Consider the following 19,437-nt stretch of genomic DNA (forward strand, 5'->3'; position numbering starts at 1 on the left):
ATATATAAATGTATATATAAGGTCCGGATCGGTTTGGTATTTGCAACTGTTAATGTAAATCCACAAACCAAACCATATAACTCGGTTTTGAATTGTTTAAAACTAAGACCAAACCACACTACTTAAAAACCAAAAAAAATAATTCGGTTTGGATTGATTTGGACTGGATTCACGGTTTAACGGATTATTTGCTCACCCCTAAAAAATAGAGTGACCTGAACTACTCCCTCTCTAGGTCATCCCGATTTGTTTTTCCACTTTTAGACTTTTAGGCGTTTCAAAATTTTTGTCCATTTGACTTTTTAATTGTTCAAGTTCCCATTTTGCCCCCCGTTTTTTTTTGGGATAAAGTAGCTTTTTCCCAAAAATGAAGGGTAAATGTTGGAAAATTGAAACTTTTTAGGTGTAATCATTGTGTTTCCTAAAAAAGTTGGTTTTTCAAAATTGGACAAATAAATTGGTTCGGAGAGAGTATAAACTTTTGGTATATGAGAAAACCAAAGATACTCCCTCCATTCTGATTTAATAATCATTTTTTTGGAGTTCGTGTCACTTTTCAATTGATTATATCTGGTAATTTATATTGTTTTATGTAATTTTGAAAATATTGTCTTATAGAACTAATTAAGATCTATCAAACAAGATTCATATTGGATATAAAATTCATTACTAATTTAAAAATATAACTCATTTTTTATCCGGTTAGAATTGAACGATGAATTATTAAATCCGGACGGAGTATAAAACATTCTCCAATGAGAGAATGAAAAATTCATAGCCATGAAAGAGAATTGGGTTCTTGCCTAGAAGGACTTTAAAATGTGTTTTTTAAATTAAGAAAACAGCTTATCCTCTAGCGACCTAGACCTTTATCCTTTTTTTTTTGATCCGAACCTAGACCTTTATCTTGATGATGGGATTTTTCCTTCTCCGAAAAACCCCTCAAGGACAGAAAATGTTATTTATAACTTTTAAACGTTGACCATTTGAAGCAAAAGTTGCTGTGGTGTAGTGGTTATCACGTTAGTCTTACACACTAAAGGTCTCCAGTTCGATCCTGGGCAGCAACATAAATATTGATTCTTTTCTTTTAGCTAGCTTAATGTACTATTATTTGCCATTTGTTTAACAGAAAATGTAGATTTTCTGGATTCTCTCTCTCTCTCTCTCTCTCTCTCTTATTTTTGCTTTAGAAACAAGTAACAATTTCATTTTTCTGTGCAATAACAAAAGCTTCAGTCGCAACATTCAGAATTGGATGAGAAGCTAATCAAGGTGTTTTTTCTCCTTAACTTTTTAGGGAGGTTTTTGAGTTTTGTCTTTATTTAAAAAAAATTACGTTTGTTAGTTTTGTGTCAAACTTTTGTGAATTAAAAAATTATGAATTTTATCCAATTTTTTTCGGAAGTATCCAAGATAAAGCTCAAAAAAAACCCCCAAAAAGCTAAGATGGAGAATATGTTAGTCCTAACTCCTAAGTCGTTTAAGTTGCGGCAATTGAAAAATAGCAAAATTATGACAATTAAAATGAAGGATTATCATCCTTTCAAAAAGAAAGGTGAAATGGTAGTCCACTTAGATAAATTTCAGGCTGTTAATTTCAAGCTAAATGCAAGGTGGAAGAAATCCACAGATTTGTTGTCTGTTTCTGCCATTAGATTTTACGAAATAACAAAAATCCCCATTATTATTTTGTGAGGAGCTACAATAGTTAATTTCCGATAAAATAAAAAGTAATCAATCATATTTAGGACTCAACTTAAGCGCATCTTGACTATACACAAAAAATCTGACTACAACTTACCCAGCACACTAATTTGGCTAGAGAGATTTTTCTTTGACAAGTGGTTTGGTTACTGTTGGTCAGGGAGTCAAAAAAGCCAAGCATTTGATTCTTCAACTTTAATTTGAAAACTTAACAACTTCTAAAACTTATTTTCAAGATGAATTTATTTGATGATATATGATAATGTCATACGAGCTTTAATTGAACCAAATACAAGCCAATCTTAAATAACTTAGAATTTGTATATATACTACATCATATGCTTAGTAAAGCGAGTTGTAGCTGCCGTTCAAAAAACAAAAAAAGCAAGTTATAGCTTGTTCGAACTTAGTATAAAAGTATTCTTACTTAACGAGTTTCATGAAAATATTCAAGTTTGATGGTTTACATAATAAATTGATCTTAAATAAGCTTTGAAAAACTAACATGAGCTCAACCTCAAATAATTTACTTCGTTTGCTCATGTTTTTTTAGCAAAAAATAATCCCATTTATATTAATAAGAGAACATTGTGACTAAAACAACAAAAATTTACAGCTAAAAAACCCGCATAAAATCAGCACTAGTGTTGAACCCATCAATTACACTCGTGGAAAGTACATAGGTAGGATGACCGAGATTTGCAACTAATTGAAGCTCGCTTTCGTCGTAGGCTAAAGGACCATTGCTGGATCCCCTGCATATGCCGCCATCCCATCGTTGGAAGTCTCAAAAATTCTTCGACAATGCCAATCGGACCCAAAAGTCAAAACCAAGAGTTGGTTCCTGTATCGGGCCCCTAAGTTGAAAAATGATTGGGAGAGTGGAAGATTTCCCCTCCCTAAGAATAGAGTTTCAACCCTATCACAACCATAAAAAGGTAGGAAAAGAGAGGAGAGGAACAGAGAAGATGGAGAAAGAGTTTGAAACAGAGGCCCAGGAGAATAGGAAGAAAGAAGAAAGGAATATGGGGAAAAAGAAAGGGGAAGGGGGCGGTGGGAGAGGGGGGTGGAGACCCTACCCAAAAGGGGAAAAAAAAAGCTACAAATTTCTTGTAATGTAACACTACATGCATTTCAAAAATGACCTCTAAACTGGAAGCCAATTGCATTTTAAAAATAACCTTTTAACAGTAAACCTAACTAATCTAGCTCTTTGAAGTGCAAAGACAGAAGAAAATGAAAAACCCTAAGCATTTGAGTTACAAAATGTGGAATCTTACCTTGAAATAATGATTACCTAAGCAATTCTTCACAGCTCCTTCGTTTATTAGTTTCGTTGAATAGTAGGTGTTTGATCAAAGACCACAACGCTCGGTGATGAAAAATTGAAACCCTACCCCCATTTTCTCTCTTTCCACTTTCGTAAGCTTCTTTCTGTAGCCATCGAGTTGATGCAAAAGGGAAACAGTCATCTACCTCTCCTCTATCTCTTCTCGTGTATTACAGGTACAACCTCAAGATTGGTGAGAAGCATCGCAACCGTACATGTGAGCATTTGGAAACTTTCCACACACTCTTCCTTAAGCCTTTTCAACTTTTCTTTTTACGCATTCCTTCTATTCGCTACAATTAAATGGCCATAAACGAGTTTCGCTTTTCTCGTGAACGGATGTTAGCCGTCAAGAATCAGAAGGGAGGCTGGTGCAGTTTTATAAACCTGAGTAGAGACTTTCTATACATTAGGAGTTGTATATGAAAATCACACTATTTTAAACTTTAATGATATGCGCGAGATCTTTGAACACGAATGTGTAACATGTTAGGTCATATTCATTCGAAAAGATTCAACTCAAAATAAATTCAATTTGTTACCGCACAATTTGTCGCCCATCACCCAACTCAATTCATTCAGCCTCCTCATCATGGGTGTGGGTGTGGGTGTGGGTGTGGGGGGGGTTTATGAGTGGTCTTGATTCGAGACGATTCAACTTTTTAATTTTTTTTATGAGCACGAGCCGATTTGTTACTGGCTGATGGGTTTTTTTTTTTTGAAATTCAATTCTCCAATGGCGGTGTCACTGTTTGCCCCTTTGTCAGTGACTCAGAATGACTTGGAAAGTAAGCAAAAACACTACTTTGATGCATTTCTTTCCATCGCCTATAAATACTTTTCTTCACCCCCTCCAAACCCTCCACTGGAGATCTCCCCCACCCCCTGACCCCTCCTCCAAAAATCAAACAAAAATTCCTTCTCTCTCTAAAACTTCCACTCTACTTTCCCAGAGAGCTCTCTGCTCTCCGATCGAACTCGTCTAATGCACTGAATCCCCCGATCGATCCTCGATCATGGCCGAAATCGCGCGGCTCGTCGAAGTCCTCTTCAACGAGACGGCACCGTCGAGCGGCGATCTCTCGCACAGGCTCCGCTCTGACTCGTCGCTCAAGCTAGGGTTGGAGAAGTTCTACTCGATCCTCAGACTCGGCGTCGAGCCGGTCGGAGGCGGGAGGCTAGGGTTTGAGTGCTGGGACAAGGCTCAGGTTCAGGCCGTGTGTTCGCTGGCGTACGCGGTTGCTTACGCCACTCGATCTGTCTCAGGTTTTTTCAGCTGCTTTCTAGTAGTTGATTGTGATTTAGTCACTTAAATATGCACATACGTGTAGTAATTGGGGGCATTTCCGCTAAACTAAATGGACTAAAGCTCGGTTATCACGGATTTCTATGCAATTAGTTCTCACATACATCAACTAAATTACGAAATAACTTGACTATTGCCATCAGCTTGTAGTCCAATAATATAGCGGAAATGCACCCTTAGTCTCTTAAATAACTACAATAATCGTGTCAATCAAAACCTCAACATTACTACTACTACAAGACCATGGACTTGTTTAGTACTGAATTGAGACGAAGGCTCTGTGTCAGTAGCGTCTGCCTATGCCTTCAGGTCTTCTCCTAAGTTAGAGACATGGATATATCCATTTCTTGTCAAACACCCAAACCATGATGTGTCTAGCGCCTAGGAATTGGCTCCGAGAATCTATAATTGTCTCAAAAGAGGGAATGTATAGGTAAATTAACGTCCCAGATGGTGAAAGAAGAATGGTCGTATGCTCAATGCTGCAAACATCAATCCACCAATTGCGGTTTAGTAGAGTTGTAATTTACTATTTATTCCAGCTATAGCTTCCTTGTTCGTAGACAAAAGAGGATTGGTCCCAATTCGGTGTGGGCGTTTGAGCATTGTTAATCAAGGAATTAAATTCTTGGTGAAGGGAAGATACACTTGGACCAGGAAACCCATACTCGGACAAAATCATGTTGAATTTTGAGCATGGGTTTTTTTCCGATAAAAGAATCAAGTAAAATTCAAGTGGAGTTTTCTGGAACGTTTTAATAAGCTAGACCCATGCGACAAGTTGTTTTATCCTTTAATAAACTTGAACACTCAAGAAATCCTTCGGACAGATAAAGTCGCATCTTATATGTCTAGATAGGCGTTGTGCACATGCGATGCCAGAGCCATGAATTCGTAATAAAATTATACAAATCACAATAATGTACGGTAGTTTAATATCATAAGCTGACGTAGTTGATGAGGCATGGATGTAGGAAAAACTCTTCATCAGAAACAGCCAACAAACAACAAAGTTAGACCAATAGATTACAGAAGAATTGCAGAATAATTTGACATACAGTCACAGTGGCGAGTACCGGAAGGAAAGACGGTAGATGGAGAATGGATTTGCTGCATTTACGAGGAAAGCTGCTTGCACTGTGCAATTGAGAAGGGAAACAAACTATTAAGGATCCCGAAAAGAATGATTGTTGATACTATTGAGATTTTTGCTCTTCTCATTTTTGCCCTTCCAGTTATTGCAGCAGGAAATGTTAAACATCTGTTAAAGTTTGGGATTCTTTGTGCAATTCTGGAAATCAATAGTTTGAGCTTGCTTCGAACACAAGTCCATATCAAATAGAGTTTTGGCTTTATACACATATAGTAATGGATATATCGATCTGCATGCATATATATACATACATATATACATATATATATATATATATATATATATATATATATATATATATATAGATATATATGATATATCTATTTAAGTTGTTAGGGGTAAGTAGTGTTTATTATTTAGTATTTGATTTGTATCTGTCTCTTTGATGGTGCAGTTGAGCAAGCAGAACCTATAATTGTTGCGGCTGTGCAGCAGTCCCTGGAATTTGCTATTTGTCATTTGGAAACATCCGTGCCTTGCAATGATGACTTGACTATTCAGGTATAGACTCTTTTGGCCACATGATTTCATTCAGCTTCATGTAGGCAACTGAAATGGTACAATTTGGATATGATGCGAAATAGTGTGCGAACATGCATATTACTTGGGTATCAGATCTTAAGATAGGTTTTGGAGTCATACCTGTGTTACTTCTGTTGCTCATGTGTTCATGTCATTGTCAAATGAATACTTGACTTTGAATTTCTGTTTCCTTTGAATATTGAAGTTCATCAGGTTTTATCAAGTTGGTAATCATTTGGATACTTTTCTCAGTCTCACGGACTTTGGTAAATAGCATATGAAATTTTTTTTTTGGGTAAGTTAACCTCTCATTAAAAGCAATTAAACCATATGCAAATGGGATAACCTACAAACATAAACAGGCCAATAAGCTCCTAGCTAACTAGGAGAACAAGGCAACAAGAAGCAACACCTCACAACAATTATATGGGACTAAAAATCCTAGAGCTAAGACTCCAAGATCTGCCTAGGAGACTGTTTTCATCCCAAGCTTTCAGACTCCGCCAGGAGCACAAGCAAGTCCTTATTTATTCCACAATTAAATTCCCCAAAGAAGGAGCAGACAAGCTAAGGCCTTGAAAAATCCTTTTATTACTTTCTCTCCATATCCAGTAAATAGATGCAGCCAGAGACAATTTATAAACTCTGTGGGAGCTGAATCCCCAGACTTGTGAGCACATACCCAATCCTTCTCACTGACCAGACCCATACAAGGCCTGTCAAAAGGTGATCTGAATTGTCATAAATTAATATTACAATTTTGGAATAGTGTTAATTAAGTGACCGAGGATTGCATTGTGGTTCTCGCCAATTGAAGGATGTGAGATGCCATGTAATTAGAGTTTTGCTTGGCTAGAGGGAAGTATGGTCCAGTCTGTTTCCCATCAATATTATTCTTTTTAGCGTGTTTTTTTTTTTTGGGTAAGTTAAAGATTTATTGAACAAACCTGGGAATACAGGGGCTAAGGGGCATACCCCAGAAAATCAAAGAACCAGCAACAAGCTACAAACAGGCTCCTCCAAAACAGAGAACAAACACCAAAAAAAAAAAAAGCCCAACTCCTTGGACCAAAGACTCTACTGCTAATGGCTGAGTATTACATATTATTCTATTATAATCTATTCTTCTAATAGATCTCCAGGAGCTGATCACAGCTCTAATGTCATTCTCAACTCTAGTCACCACTTGAGTTGCAAGGGAGCTAATGCCTTGGAAATTCGAGTGTTCCTCTCGCACCAGCTATGATACATGCAGGCCGCCAAAGACAGCTTGCTTATACACCAAATCCAACAGATTAGTTCCATTCCTGTGCACAATAGCCCACCTTACCTTATCCCTTAGACAAAGAACAGACCTTCGCACACCATTCTTTCCCAGAAAATAAGACCAAATTCCTGAGGGCAAAATGCAATAAAAAAAGCGGTACTCATGTGTTTCAACTTTCAAGTGCACGAGGACACAAACAGCAGCTGGAATCATAAGTAATCCCCCATTGTAAAAGGCTGTCTCTTGTTGACAGTCTGCCCAAAACAATCATCCATTGAATAACAAACCATCTAGGAACATAGTGCTTGAACCAAACCACCTTTTGCCAATCAACTTTAGGGCCAGAAACTCTCAGGTTATCCCAAGCAGACTGGACAGAGAAGGTGCCATTTGCAGTCGAAGTCCACCCAACAGAGTCATCCTGTTGCATGTTAGGAAGGAAACCAGCAGGAGTATGAGCAATAATGTCTCGAACTACCGGATTCCTAACTCTAGCCCACTTTTCAGCATTTTTGCTCTTGTAGTAACTAATACTAAGACTTTTATTCTTGTGAAACTAGTCAGAGGCTTTGATCTGATGTCATTAACTCATAGGCATCTTTTGGCATATAACCGCATCCTCAAACTGACAAAGGAAGTGTTGGAAAAACAGTTGTATATTTGTTTCCCCAAGAATTGCAATATATTATCTACCAGACGAGTTTAGTCCTATATTGCCAATTTTTTGGTAACGTTGAACACCCCCACACCAGTGCAGAATAGGGCTACGTTGGACCCCATGCTCCGTATACCTGAGGATGTGTGAGCCACCAGTAAGTCCCGCTCACTGAGGGCGTTGCCAGCAGGAGTCAAAAGAGAAGGGAAGTGGGAGAAGACATCTTTTTATGCTCCACTATAACTTTGTGGTGCTACCATTTGTTGCAACATGGAAAGCTGCAACTTTTTAGAGAATTTGAGGTTCCCGAGTGGATTTTGTAGTTGAAAGAACACGGCCCACTGCATGGCAATATTACCAGAATTGCATGACATGAATCAATCAAATGCTGCTCTGTCATGGCAGTTCCATCAATTACCAGAACTGTCATGTTAATCTTAATGGCTTTGTGAAGCAATAATGGGAATTTGACCTTACATAGTGAAATTTCGGGGTGCATATTTAGGTGTCTGTTTACCCGCTAAATGGTGATGGAATATAAGCTTCTACATGGTAAAACCTGCATATTTTAGGAGCAGCTTTATGGTAATGAAGCGATCCAGTAAAAACTGCTTGTGAAGCCCATTCATTTGGTTTTGTATTCTAGAGTAGTTGATAAGGAATTTGGTGTGTTCGTTCTCTCCTACTGTCTAGTGTTTTTCCCTTTTTCCCCTTCATTTGATATCACTCAATCTTCTATTTGTTTATCTTGCGACTAACTCTGGGAGCTTTTGCCTTTCTTTTACTCTCTGAATAATATGGTACAGATATTGGAGATAGCACTGATTGCTGGAATGGATAAAGAGACTGATCTGCTACAGCCTTCCTTCGGCAATAGACATGTAGATTCGTTGTCAGCTTTGGCCGCTGGAACTGGCAATATTGATCTCGGTGACTGTGTCAGATGCATACTTCAAGGTATTGATGTTCTTAATTACAATATATCCCCTTCCATTTTTTTTTCTCCTTCAGTTTTTTCTGATGTCATGCTTTTGGTTCATGTTTCGAGAAGGGGGCCGTTGCTCAAAGGAACAAAAACCAGCTGATCGACTCCTGATGACATTAGTTGCTGAATGCATGCAACCTGATAATGTGACCCAACTGATTCTTCGATCTACCTCTCACCAGGACGTGAATAAGTTGGCTTTTCTTTCTCAACATTGGGCAGTTGCTCATTTGGAATGTGTTCAACGTCTCGTTTTGGTATGCAAGGATTTGTTCGAGCTTCCACTTACCCTTGATGAGAAAATGGTCGGTACCAATTTCCGCAAGAGGTTGTCCTTTTGCCTGAGGGTTTTCAAGTTACTAAGGATTCTTGTGAAAGACATTCCTTATGTCGAATGTGATGCTACATTGCTACAAGCTGTTGCTTCCTTTGCTGGTGTACTGCCTAGCTTATTCAGGACTGAGATTGATTTTGTAAACATTAATGCTGCTGTTGAGAGTAGTTGTGAGAACCTCGTACTGTTGCTGGTGGAAGAGTTTCTTTTACTTGTTCAAGTTGTTTTCCGCAACAGCAGTGTATTTGAGAACATCCGGGCATGCATAGTTGCTTCTATATTGAGCAATTTGGATACTAATTTGTGGAGCTACAACAAGGGTGCTGCAAACCAAAAGCCGCCATTGGCTTACTTTCCTCGTGTTGTTGGTTGCCTATTGAAACTCATTGGAGACATTAAACGACAAACACAGGCCATTGATTTGAAGGAGTTTGACGCGGAGTGCTCTAGAATTGACTTCCAAAACAACTCCCCTGCCTGTAACATTCATTTGGAGAGGATTTTTTTGCTTAAGAAGTACACAACTGAGGAACTTTTAAGCACAATTTTCCCTTCATCCGGACAGTGGGTTGATAATTTAATGCAGCTTGTTCTATTCCTTCATTCTGAGGGAGTAAAATTAAGGCCAAAGCTGGAGAGATCCTATTCCAGTGCCACAAAAGCAGTTTGCTCTGCTGAATTAGAAAGTGCTGTTTGCCATGAAGAAGAACCTCTCTTTGGAGACCTTTTCTCTGAGGGTGGTCGTTCGGTAGGATCAGCTGATGGGTGTGATCAACCCACTGTTGCTGTCAGTTCTGTCTCCCACTTTTCCAATATGCCAATTCAAGTTGCTACAGAACTGGTTAGCTTTCTTAATATGTGTCTTTTTTCTCCTGATTGGCATCCTTCTATTTACGAGGATGGTTGCCGAAAGCTAACTGGCAGCCATATGGATGTTCTGCTCTCCATACTTTACTGTCAGTGCTGTTGTTATGAAGAGAAGACTTCTGATAAGTTTGGGAATGTACATGGACTTTGCTTTGAACTTCTGCAACACCTTCTCTTGCACCATGCCTTGTCTTCTTCACTTGAGGAATATCTGGTTGAGCAAATTCTGAAAGTTGAAAATGGTGTTTTTGTTTACAATGAGCAGACCCTGACCTTGCTAGCTCATGCTGTTATCTGTAGGGCAGGTTTGTCTGGTAGCCAGTTGAGAACCATAATCTACAAGATATATGTTGATTTCGTTGTGGGAAAGGCAAAAACAGTTTACTCAAGCTGTCCTAGCCTTAAGGAACTTGTTGAGACTCTGCCCTCTACTTATCACATTGAGATTCTTCTTATGGCATTCCATTTATCATCTGATGCTGAAAAGTCAACACTGGCAGGCATTATATTTTCTTCTTTTAGTCAAATTGATGATTGTTCCTCTGGTTTCACCAATACACAAGTGTCATGCTGGGCTTTGCTGATTTCACGATTGGTTTTAGTGCTTCGCCATATGATATACTACCCGCATGCTTGCCCTTCATCATTGCTTTTGGTATTGAGATCCAAGTTGAGGGACACCCAACTTACTGGAGTACGTCTTCCGAATACTTTTAATGATCATTTGTCATCCTGGGCATCGCTTGCTGTGGAGAATTTGATGCCTGGATGGATCAGAGATGGTCCCATCAGCACTAACATGCTTAATCAACTGATTGATATTGCACCACTTCCTGCTTCAGTGTGTCGAGAGGAGATGGTGATCGACTGCTTATCTTTGAGTTGGGGTGACTTATGTGCGACCTTCTCGCAGATTCTGCGCCATTGGAGAGGCAAAATAGCTGAAACAGTGGATGATCTTGTCATTGAAAGATATGTATTTGTGCTTTGTTGGGATGTTCCTACAATGGGTTCCACATTGGAACATCTGCTTCACTTCTGGAGTGGCAAACATTCAATGGACACCTCAAATGTGGAGCATTTATTCTGTTTTAGCCACTCACTCTTGGGCCATTGCGGTGTTATTGCGGAGAAGGTTAACTTCTCAGAGATGATTTTTGCTGTGCTTCAGCATTTGCATGCTGTAAACTTGTCTGGGGACAGTGGGGAGCTAGGATTGGATTTTTTGAGTAATGGTTCATGGCTATCTCTGATACTGTCTTTACTTAATGCTGGCATTTGGAGGTATTGCTTGAAGAATTCAATTACTTTCACTGGCCCAGTATGGTCAGATCAGACTAACAGGGACAATGAGCTTCTTTCTATTGCTGAAGGCCTGGTTTCCAGGGTCTTTGGAGCAAATCAAGTTGCAGAGTTGTTGAGGATATTCTCTTCTTTGCTAAATAGATACTTGCGGGTTTATCAGAAATCCTTCCTTTCTGCCTTCAGTAGTAGCAAGCATTCTACCCCGGAATCTTCACCTTTGTTGCTTTTGAAATATACTGGATTTGACAAATGCATGCAGGATGAGCTCCTTGAGAAGGAAGGAATCAATCCAAGTCAGCTGGAGTCTGTTTATGATCTTTTGTCGAAGTTGGACGGTACCATTGACAAACTTTCTTCAGGAATCCAATCCAGTAAGGTCTTTTGGGAATTTGTCTTGCATGGTTTTCCTTGTTATTTTCAAACTCCAAGTGGGAGTCTCGTTTCTTGCGTTCTTGGCATTAGAGGTATGCTTTACTTTTTAGATGGGCTTCTTAACTGTAGAGATGCTATAAGAGTTGGCTCCATGGAGACTGAGGTATTTAGACAGATTCTTGATTCAGTCATGACAATCAATTCTGACAAGGTTTTTGGCAGTATTCACCGAAATTGTGAATCAGTTTACCGCAGCTTGATTGAACATTTGGAAGTGCCTGATTATAGCTGTTTATATGAACTGAAGCACGTGGAAGAATTTCTAAGGTTGATCAATCTAAAAGAAGTCAGTAACAGCAGTATTCATGAATGGATAGTTAACAAGGCCATTGACTTCATGGATATCCTACGAAAGGACCCCTCAAGAGCTGTTGTTTTCAGATTTTTTCTCTCCGGGGAAGATGTTTCAGCCCAGGCCAAGGATCTTTATGGTTCACAACGTGGTGATTTGTTGGTTCTAATGGATTCATTGGACAAATGTGACTCTGAACCTGTAAATGTAAAGGTTCTTAATTTCTTCATTGATATTGTACCAGGAGATTCATGTCCTGGTATCAAACAAAAAATACAGGAGAAATTCCACGGCATGGATTTACTTTTCCTTTCACAATGGTTAGAAAGGCGACTGTTGGGTTCGATGGTGGAAGATTCAGGTGGGATTGCTAGTGTAAAAGCAAGTTCAGTTTCTCTAAGGGAATCAACCATGGATTTTATTGCATGCCTTGTATCGCCATATTCTGAACAGCAATCAGGAGAACTGCAGAGCCATATTTTTGAAGCCATGCTGATTTCTCTTGATAATGCCTTTTTGCTATTTGATGCTCAGACGACAAAATCCTATTTCAGTTTTGTTGTTCAACTGTCAAGAGGTGAGACTTCAATGAAGGCCCTTGTGCAGCGGTGTCTGGTGCTGATGAAGAGGCTGGCTGGTGATGAGCATCAACTTCAAGGTCTGAAGTTTCTCTTAGGTTTTCTTGGTGCCATTTTGAGTGATTGTGGATTGAGTAAAAGTACCATTGACAAATCTTTTGGGAAGCCTTTGTCTAGCAATACTGCTGGTATGGGAATTATGACCTCACGGTCTCCAAGTTCAGGAAAAAATTCCGAGACCTTGGTTCTTTCTGCTAATCAGGAAGGGGGATCCGCATCTCTTGAATGCGATGCAACTTCTGCGGATGAAGATGAGGATGATGGAACATCAGATGGTGAGGTGGGTAGCATGGACAAGGATGAGGAAGATGATTCGAACAGTGACAGGGCTCTTGCTTCCAAAGTTTGCACATTTACATCCAGTGGCAGCAATTTCATGGAACAACACTGGTACTTTTGCTATACATGTGATCTGACTGTGTCAAAAGGCTGTTGTTCTGTGTGTGCCAAAGTTTGTCATCGTGGTCATCGTGTTGTATACTCCCGCTCAAGTCGCTTCTTTTGTGATTGTGGAGCTGGGGGTGTTAGAGGTAGCAGTTGCCAATGCTTGAAGCCTCGGAAATTTACTGCTAGTAACAATGTGCCCACTCGTGGCTCCGCCAATTTTCCGTCTTTTCTACCCTTTACTGAGGATGGAGATCAGCTTCCTGATAGTGATTCAGATTTTGATGAAGACGTCCCTATAGACACTGATAACTCTATTAGGTTGTCTATTCCAAGAGAGGTTCAAGATGCGATGCCGTTGATTCTTAAAGAACTTGATGTTGAAGGTCAGGTGCTTGAACTTTGCTCTTCTTTGTTGCCTTCTGTAACTTGCAGAAGGGACTCCAACCTTTCAAAAGGTAAGACCATTATACTGGGTGAAGATAAAGTGCTTTCTTACGGAGTCGATCTTTTGCAATTGAGGAAGGCATATAAAAGTGGGTCGTTAGACCTCAAGATAAAAGCGGATTATCCTAATGCCAAGGAGCTGAAATCTCATTTAGCTAGTGGATCACTTGTGAAATCCTTGCTTAGTGTTAGCATTCGAGGTCGACTTGCTGTTGGTGAAGGTGACAAAGTGGCCATATTTGATGTTGGGCAGCTGATTGGGCAGGCAACCGTTGCACCTGTGACAGCTGACAAGGCTAATGTGAAACCCCTCTCTAAGAATGTTGTCCGATTTGAAATTGTTCATCTTGTCTTCAACCCTGTGGTAGAGAATTATCTTGCCGTAGCAGGCTATGAAGATTGCCAGGTCCTTACTGTAAGTCATCGTGGAGAGGTAACTGATCGCCTAGCTATTGAACTTGCTTTGCAAGGGTCTTATATCAGGCGTGTGGATTGGGTTCCAGGATCGCAGGTTCAGCTAATGGTGGTTACCAACCGGTTTGTCAAGATATATGATCTTTCTCAGGACAACATCAGTCCCATGCACTACTTCACATTGCCCGATGACATGATTGTGGATGCAACACTTGTTGTGGCAACCCAGGGAAGGATGTTTCTTATTGTTCTCTCAGAGCTTGGATGCTTATTCAGGCTAGAATTGTCAATGAAAGGAAATGTTGGAGCCAAACCACTGAAGGAAGTGGTTCAAATTGTAGGTAAAGATGTCCTCGTGAAGGGATCGTCCTTGTACTTTTCACCAACTTATAAGCTACTCTTGTTATCTTACCAAGATGGAAGCACATTGGTTGGCCGGTTAAATCCTGATGCAACTTCTCTTACTGAGATATCTGCGATATATGAGGATGAGCATGATGGTAAGCTGCGACCAGCTGGATTGCATCGCTGGAGGGAATTGCTTGTTGGGGGTGGATTATTTGTCTGTTTCTCGACTCCAAAGTCCAATGTTGCCCTTGCTATTTCCATGGGGGAGAACGAGATGTTTGCACAGAACCTACGTCATTCAGTGGGTTCAACCTCGCCTTTGGTTGGGATAACTGCATACAAGCCATTATCCAAAGACAAAATCCACTGTCTTGTTTTACATGATGATGGAAGTCTCCAGATATACTCACATGTTCCTGTTGGGGTTGATGCTAGTTCAACAGCTATGTCAGAAAAAGTGAAGAGACTGGGATCTGGTATTCTTAGCAATAAAGCTTATGCTGGTTTAAATCCGGAATTCCCACTTGATTTTTTTGAGAAAACAGTATGCATCACGGCAGACGTGAAACTGAGTGGTGATGCCATCAGGAATGGCGACTCGGACGGAGCTAAGCAAAGCTTAGCATCTGAGGATGGGTTTTTAGAGAGTCCCACCGCTGCAGGATTTAAGGTACTGTTGCTGTCTGGTTTAGCCACCTATGTCTGGAATTATTTGTATTGAACTGCAACCTTCTATCATTTTTTTGTTGTTAGTCTTTATGATTTCTTGTTGGCATCAGTCATCATCCCCCATGATTTGATTTCATTGCATCTGATAGGGTACTTTATTTTGGGATGACCATATGCTTAACCATTATCATGATCATAAGCTTCCTTCTGTAATTTCATTAATAGTTCTAGATACCACATACTATTTCTTATCGACTATTTAGATTCTAGATATCGTTACACTTGTGACTGTCTTGTTAGAAGTAGTTGGACATATGTCGAAACTAGAAATTGTTTAGTAAAGAAGAATATAGTCATCGGCATTGCTTGGTCTTCAACATAGGTTAACTCCTATGCACATTTCTTGTGAATGTCCTGGCTGATATGTCTTTTTAGTTTGGTTTAAGGTATGAGGAAAATCTTGTGAGTAAGTTGCATGATTTGTAACAAAGATTGGGTTTGCTTGCTGAAAGTAATACTTAATTATATACCGAAGGATATGTTTGGTTGCATCCCATATCCTAACTGTGTCCATACCATTTGGAAGACTGGTTATGATATTGTTTTAGGCAAATTGATTTAGATCGTAGGGCACATTTTCTATTAGCTTGAGCTTTTTGAACGACTAGTGACTTTAGATGGTTTCCTTGCTTTGTCTTCTATCGAATGTTTCAAAAAAGAAAAAAGAAGTTAGTTGGGCTGTTGATGGTTTGGTTTTGGGCTACTTTAGAACATGACTTGCGTCATTGATGTTTGTGGTGATTATTAAACTGGCCTTATGGTACATAGTAAATCCCTTGGTGACAGTTGGTGTTGTTGGATGCGAAATTGAAGTGACCAGTGTTTAAAAAGCTTGCCGAAGTGCGAAGCGAAGTAAGGCGCAGTTCACACGCTTCAATATGCTGAAGTGAGGCGAGGGTGGCAAAGTGCGTTGAGGCACATGAAGAGGATGCTTCAGTATCCACGTACAATAATCTTTGTGTTCAATCATACTCGTCCAATTTTTAAGAGCATGCTTCATTGCTTAGGCTCCAGGGGCCCTTGGTGCTTCGATTCGCCTCGGGCCTTTAGAAACTCTGGAAGCATAATCTGATTGTAAACTGAAGAGCAAATAGGATGACAAGAAAGGATCGATGAACTAAACGAGAGAGTGGAATCAGGTAGCGGTTGGTCGAGCTTGGTTTTGGAAGTTAACAAGCTTCAATCAAGCTGATCACGAGCTGTTCTTGTAGCTTGTTTTATGTCTCTCTAATTTGGCTTGCGTTAGAATAGTGTTCTACTAAGTTACCAGTTGTACCAAAAGCTTGAGCTATTAGGATATGGGTCTAACAATTTTAGTTGAAGTGTTAAACTATTCAACACCCTCCCTCATGTGAAACCTTATCTTGCATGTGGAGATGCAAACATCCATAGATGGAGCGGAAGATAATATGATGGGGAGAAGCAAAATGCGAACGGGGAACAAATGCAAATGGAGAGGACTTGAACCAAGACCTCTCTCAACCTGAGCTATGATGTCATGATAAGTTACCAATTGTCCAAAAAGCTTAAGCTATTAGGAAATAGGCTCAACAATGTTCATGAAGCTTCAACGTGCTTATCCCTAAGTTTAGGCAGTGAAGTAGAGATAAGCATTCATACTGGATTCTAGAAACTTGAAGCTGTGCTTTTGTACAGAAGGGGCACAACTAGTGACTACCAACTAATGCAGAATGGACTTCCTGGCAAGTCCAATACTTATCCTGCATTAAGACTACCAGTGTACCATGTTGAAAACGTGTGCCTCCTGGTGTGAGGTGAAGATATGAGAAGAGTTAAATTTCTTTTCCCTCTGATTGCCTTAGGTTTTTGCTGTGTCGTTTGGTTGATGGTATCACAATAAATAAAAGCTCTAAATCATTCGTTGAAAACTATCTCATGTATGCCTCTTTCTACCCATAATTCTATGAGAAGACCTCTCTTTCGAGTTTCGTCCACTCACTTCTCCATAATCTTTGCTTGCTTTTGAGTTTTACATTTTCCTGGAATAATTAAGTTGGACTGTCTAGAGTTTTTACTGTTAACTAGTTCTTTGTAGGCAGATATAAAATGAGGTGAGGGTGTGCATAGCATGTCCACCCTTACACATTTGATCAACATACTCGCAGGTACATCAAGTTTACAATGTTATCTTTGATATAAACTTCTCTAACTATTACTAGTCATCTTATTTTCACAGATTACTATGGTGGATAATTTAAACTACATCTTCTCCCGGTAGTATATTTTTAAATTTGGTGTTTCTTGTTTAATTCTTCTTTGGTTTTTGTTTTCTCAGATCACTGTTTCAAATTCCAATCCCGACATAGTCATGGTTGGTTTTCGTGTCCATGTGGGAAATACATCAGGAAACCATATCCCTTCTGAGATTACTATTTTTCAGAGAGTGATAAAATTAGACGACGGCATGCGGTCTTGGTATGATATTCCATTCACAGTGGCTGAATCACTTCTTGCTGATGAAGAATATACAATTTCGGTTGGACCGACCTTCAATGGCTCCACATTACCGAGAATAGACTCGTTGGAAGTTTATGGTCGAGCTAAGGATGAATTCGGCTGGAAGGAGAAGATGGACGCAGTGTTGGATATGGAAGCTCGTGCTCTTGGTTGTAATTCCTCAGCTGCAGGTTCGAGGAAAAAGTGTCGTATCACGCAATCTGCTCCTGTTCAGGAGCAAGTAGTTGCAGATGGCCTTAAGCTTTTGTCTAGGTTCTATTCACTGTGTAGGTCACAAGGATACTCGAAGGTTGACGATGTAAAGCTGGAGCTGAGCAAGCTAAAGTGCAAGCAGTTGTTAGAAACAATATTTGAAAGTGATAAGGAGCCTTTGTTGCAGGCTTCTGCTTGCCGTGTCTTGCAGGCTGTGTTCCCTAAAATGGATATGTATCTCCAAGTAATTACCTGTTCATACTTCTACTTGTTTTATGTTCCCAATCCTTACCTTTCTCTTTTTAGAACATTTACTTTTGTTCCTTCATACATTATCTCTGTACTTCTTGCTTAGGTTAAGGACACATTGCGCCTTCTCGGAGTGGTGAAATCCACCGTCATTCTGACTTCAAGGCTGGGAGTTGGTTGTACCACAGCAGGGTGGATTATTGAAGAGTTCACAGCCCAAATGCGTGCAGTTTCTAGGATTGCATTGAACCGCCGGTCAAACTTGGCCACCTTTCTGGAAACAAATGGTAATGTTGCACATATCCTTGGTCATAATTTTCATTTGTACTTGTGCTTGACTTTGCTTCTCGACTCGATCTCTTTTTTTTTTTTTTTAATGTAAGTTAACGTTTTTGTAACTGTTGAAGGTATAAATAATAAAGTTGACCCTCTCTCTAATAGCTTAAGCTTTTCGATGAGTGGGTGGTTAACAATTTAACATGGTATCAGATCTAAGGTTTCGGAGAATTATTATTCCCCCTTATTTGTGCCATAAGTGCATCGTTGTTTATTGTGATCCAAGTGTAATGGATCGTTTGTTATCTCTCCATGCGCGAGTCGAGGGATCGCACATGCGGGAGAGTGTTGGAGTTTGTCCCACATTGGTTAATTATCTCCTCCAAAACTAGTATATAAGTCTGGGCGGCCTCTCCATTCCTTGCCAATTGGTTTGGAGTTGGATGCTTTAACATGGTATTAGAGCAGGCAATAGATCCTGTGTTTGAACCTTACTGCCTACCTAATGTTAAAATATTTACACGTGTTTAGCCCGCTTATGAAGGAGAGCCTGGCTACACGTGAGGGGGTGTGTTGAAGGCATATATAATAAAGTTGACCTTCTCTCTAACAGCTTAAGCTTTTAGATGAGTTGGTGGTTAACAATCTAATAGTAACCATGATGCTTCATGTTGGAATTTCAGTGGTTTGTTGTTCAAGTGGCCCTTCTTTATGTTGCGGTGCTCCTTGTTGTGCATTGGTGGGTTTTTAGGATTCTGTTTCTTCCCCGACTCCCTTTACCCTCATTTGTTGCTTCCATGCTGATATTCTTGTATCTTTTTGGTTGGGTTGGGGTAAAGGAGAAAAAGACGGAAGAGGAAAAAAAAAGATTGGGGTGGGTGGGAATTGGAGAGACCTTTTGCTTTTGTGAAGGTGAATTCAATGTAGTACTACTTATACAAGTGCATATTCTGATATTTTTTTGAAGCACAGGACTTTGTTCTGCGCCATGGTCATGACTAGTCTGACCTCACTGGGTGAGTAAGGACTGACAGGTCTTCTTGGTTTGTTTTTTTTTTTCTGTGGTCATTTTAACTGCATCCACGTGCTGACTAGGTGCATCCAGCCCTCCCATTTGATGGTAATAG

At 39.8% G+C, this 19,437-nt stretch overlaps 1 protein-coding gene and 1 non-coding gene across 2 annotated transcripts in view; both read left to right on the top strand.

The window, feature by feature from the left end:
- Positions 1-997: 997 nt before the first annotated feature.
- Positions 998-1,070, top strand: TRNAV-UAC (transfer RNA valine (anticodon UAC)). The gene has a single exon. It is a non-coding gene; the product is annotated as a tRNA-Val (tRNA).
- Positions 1,071-3,832: 2,762 nt separating this feature from the next.
- LOC131304532 (auxin transport protein BIG) overlaps positions 3,833-19,437 on the top strand; it is a 30,408-nt gene continuing 14,803 nt past the window's right edge. The window contains exons 1-6 of the mRNA XM_058331781.1: positions 3,833-4,303; positions 5,891-5,997; positions 8,747-8,897; positions 8,992-15,056; positions 17,412-18,029; positions 18,141-18,321. Of these exons, the coding sequence (XP_058187764.1) occupies positions 4,054-4,303; positions 5,891-5,997; positions 8,747-8,897; positions 8,992-15,056; positions 17,412-18,029; positions 18,141-18,321 (7,372 nt within the window). The 5' untranslated portion in view covers positions 3,833-4,053. The remainder of the gene's footprint in view (positions 4,304-5,890; positions 5,998-8,746; positions 8,898-8,991; positions 15,057-17,411; positions 18,030-18,140; positions 18,322-19,437) is intronic.

The sequence above is a fragment of the Rhododendron vialii genome, chromosome 10a, assembly GCF_030253575.1.
Source record: "Rhododendron vialii isolate Sample 1 chromosome 10a, ASM3025357v1".
Classification (NCBI taxonomy): domain Eukaryota; kingdom Viridiplantae; phylum Streptophyta; class Magnoliopsida; order Ericales; family Ericaceae; genus Rhododendron; species Rhododendron vialii.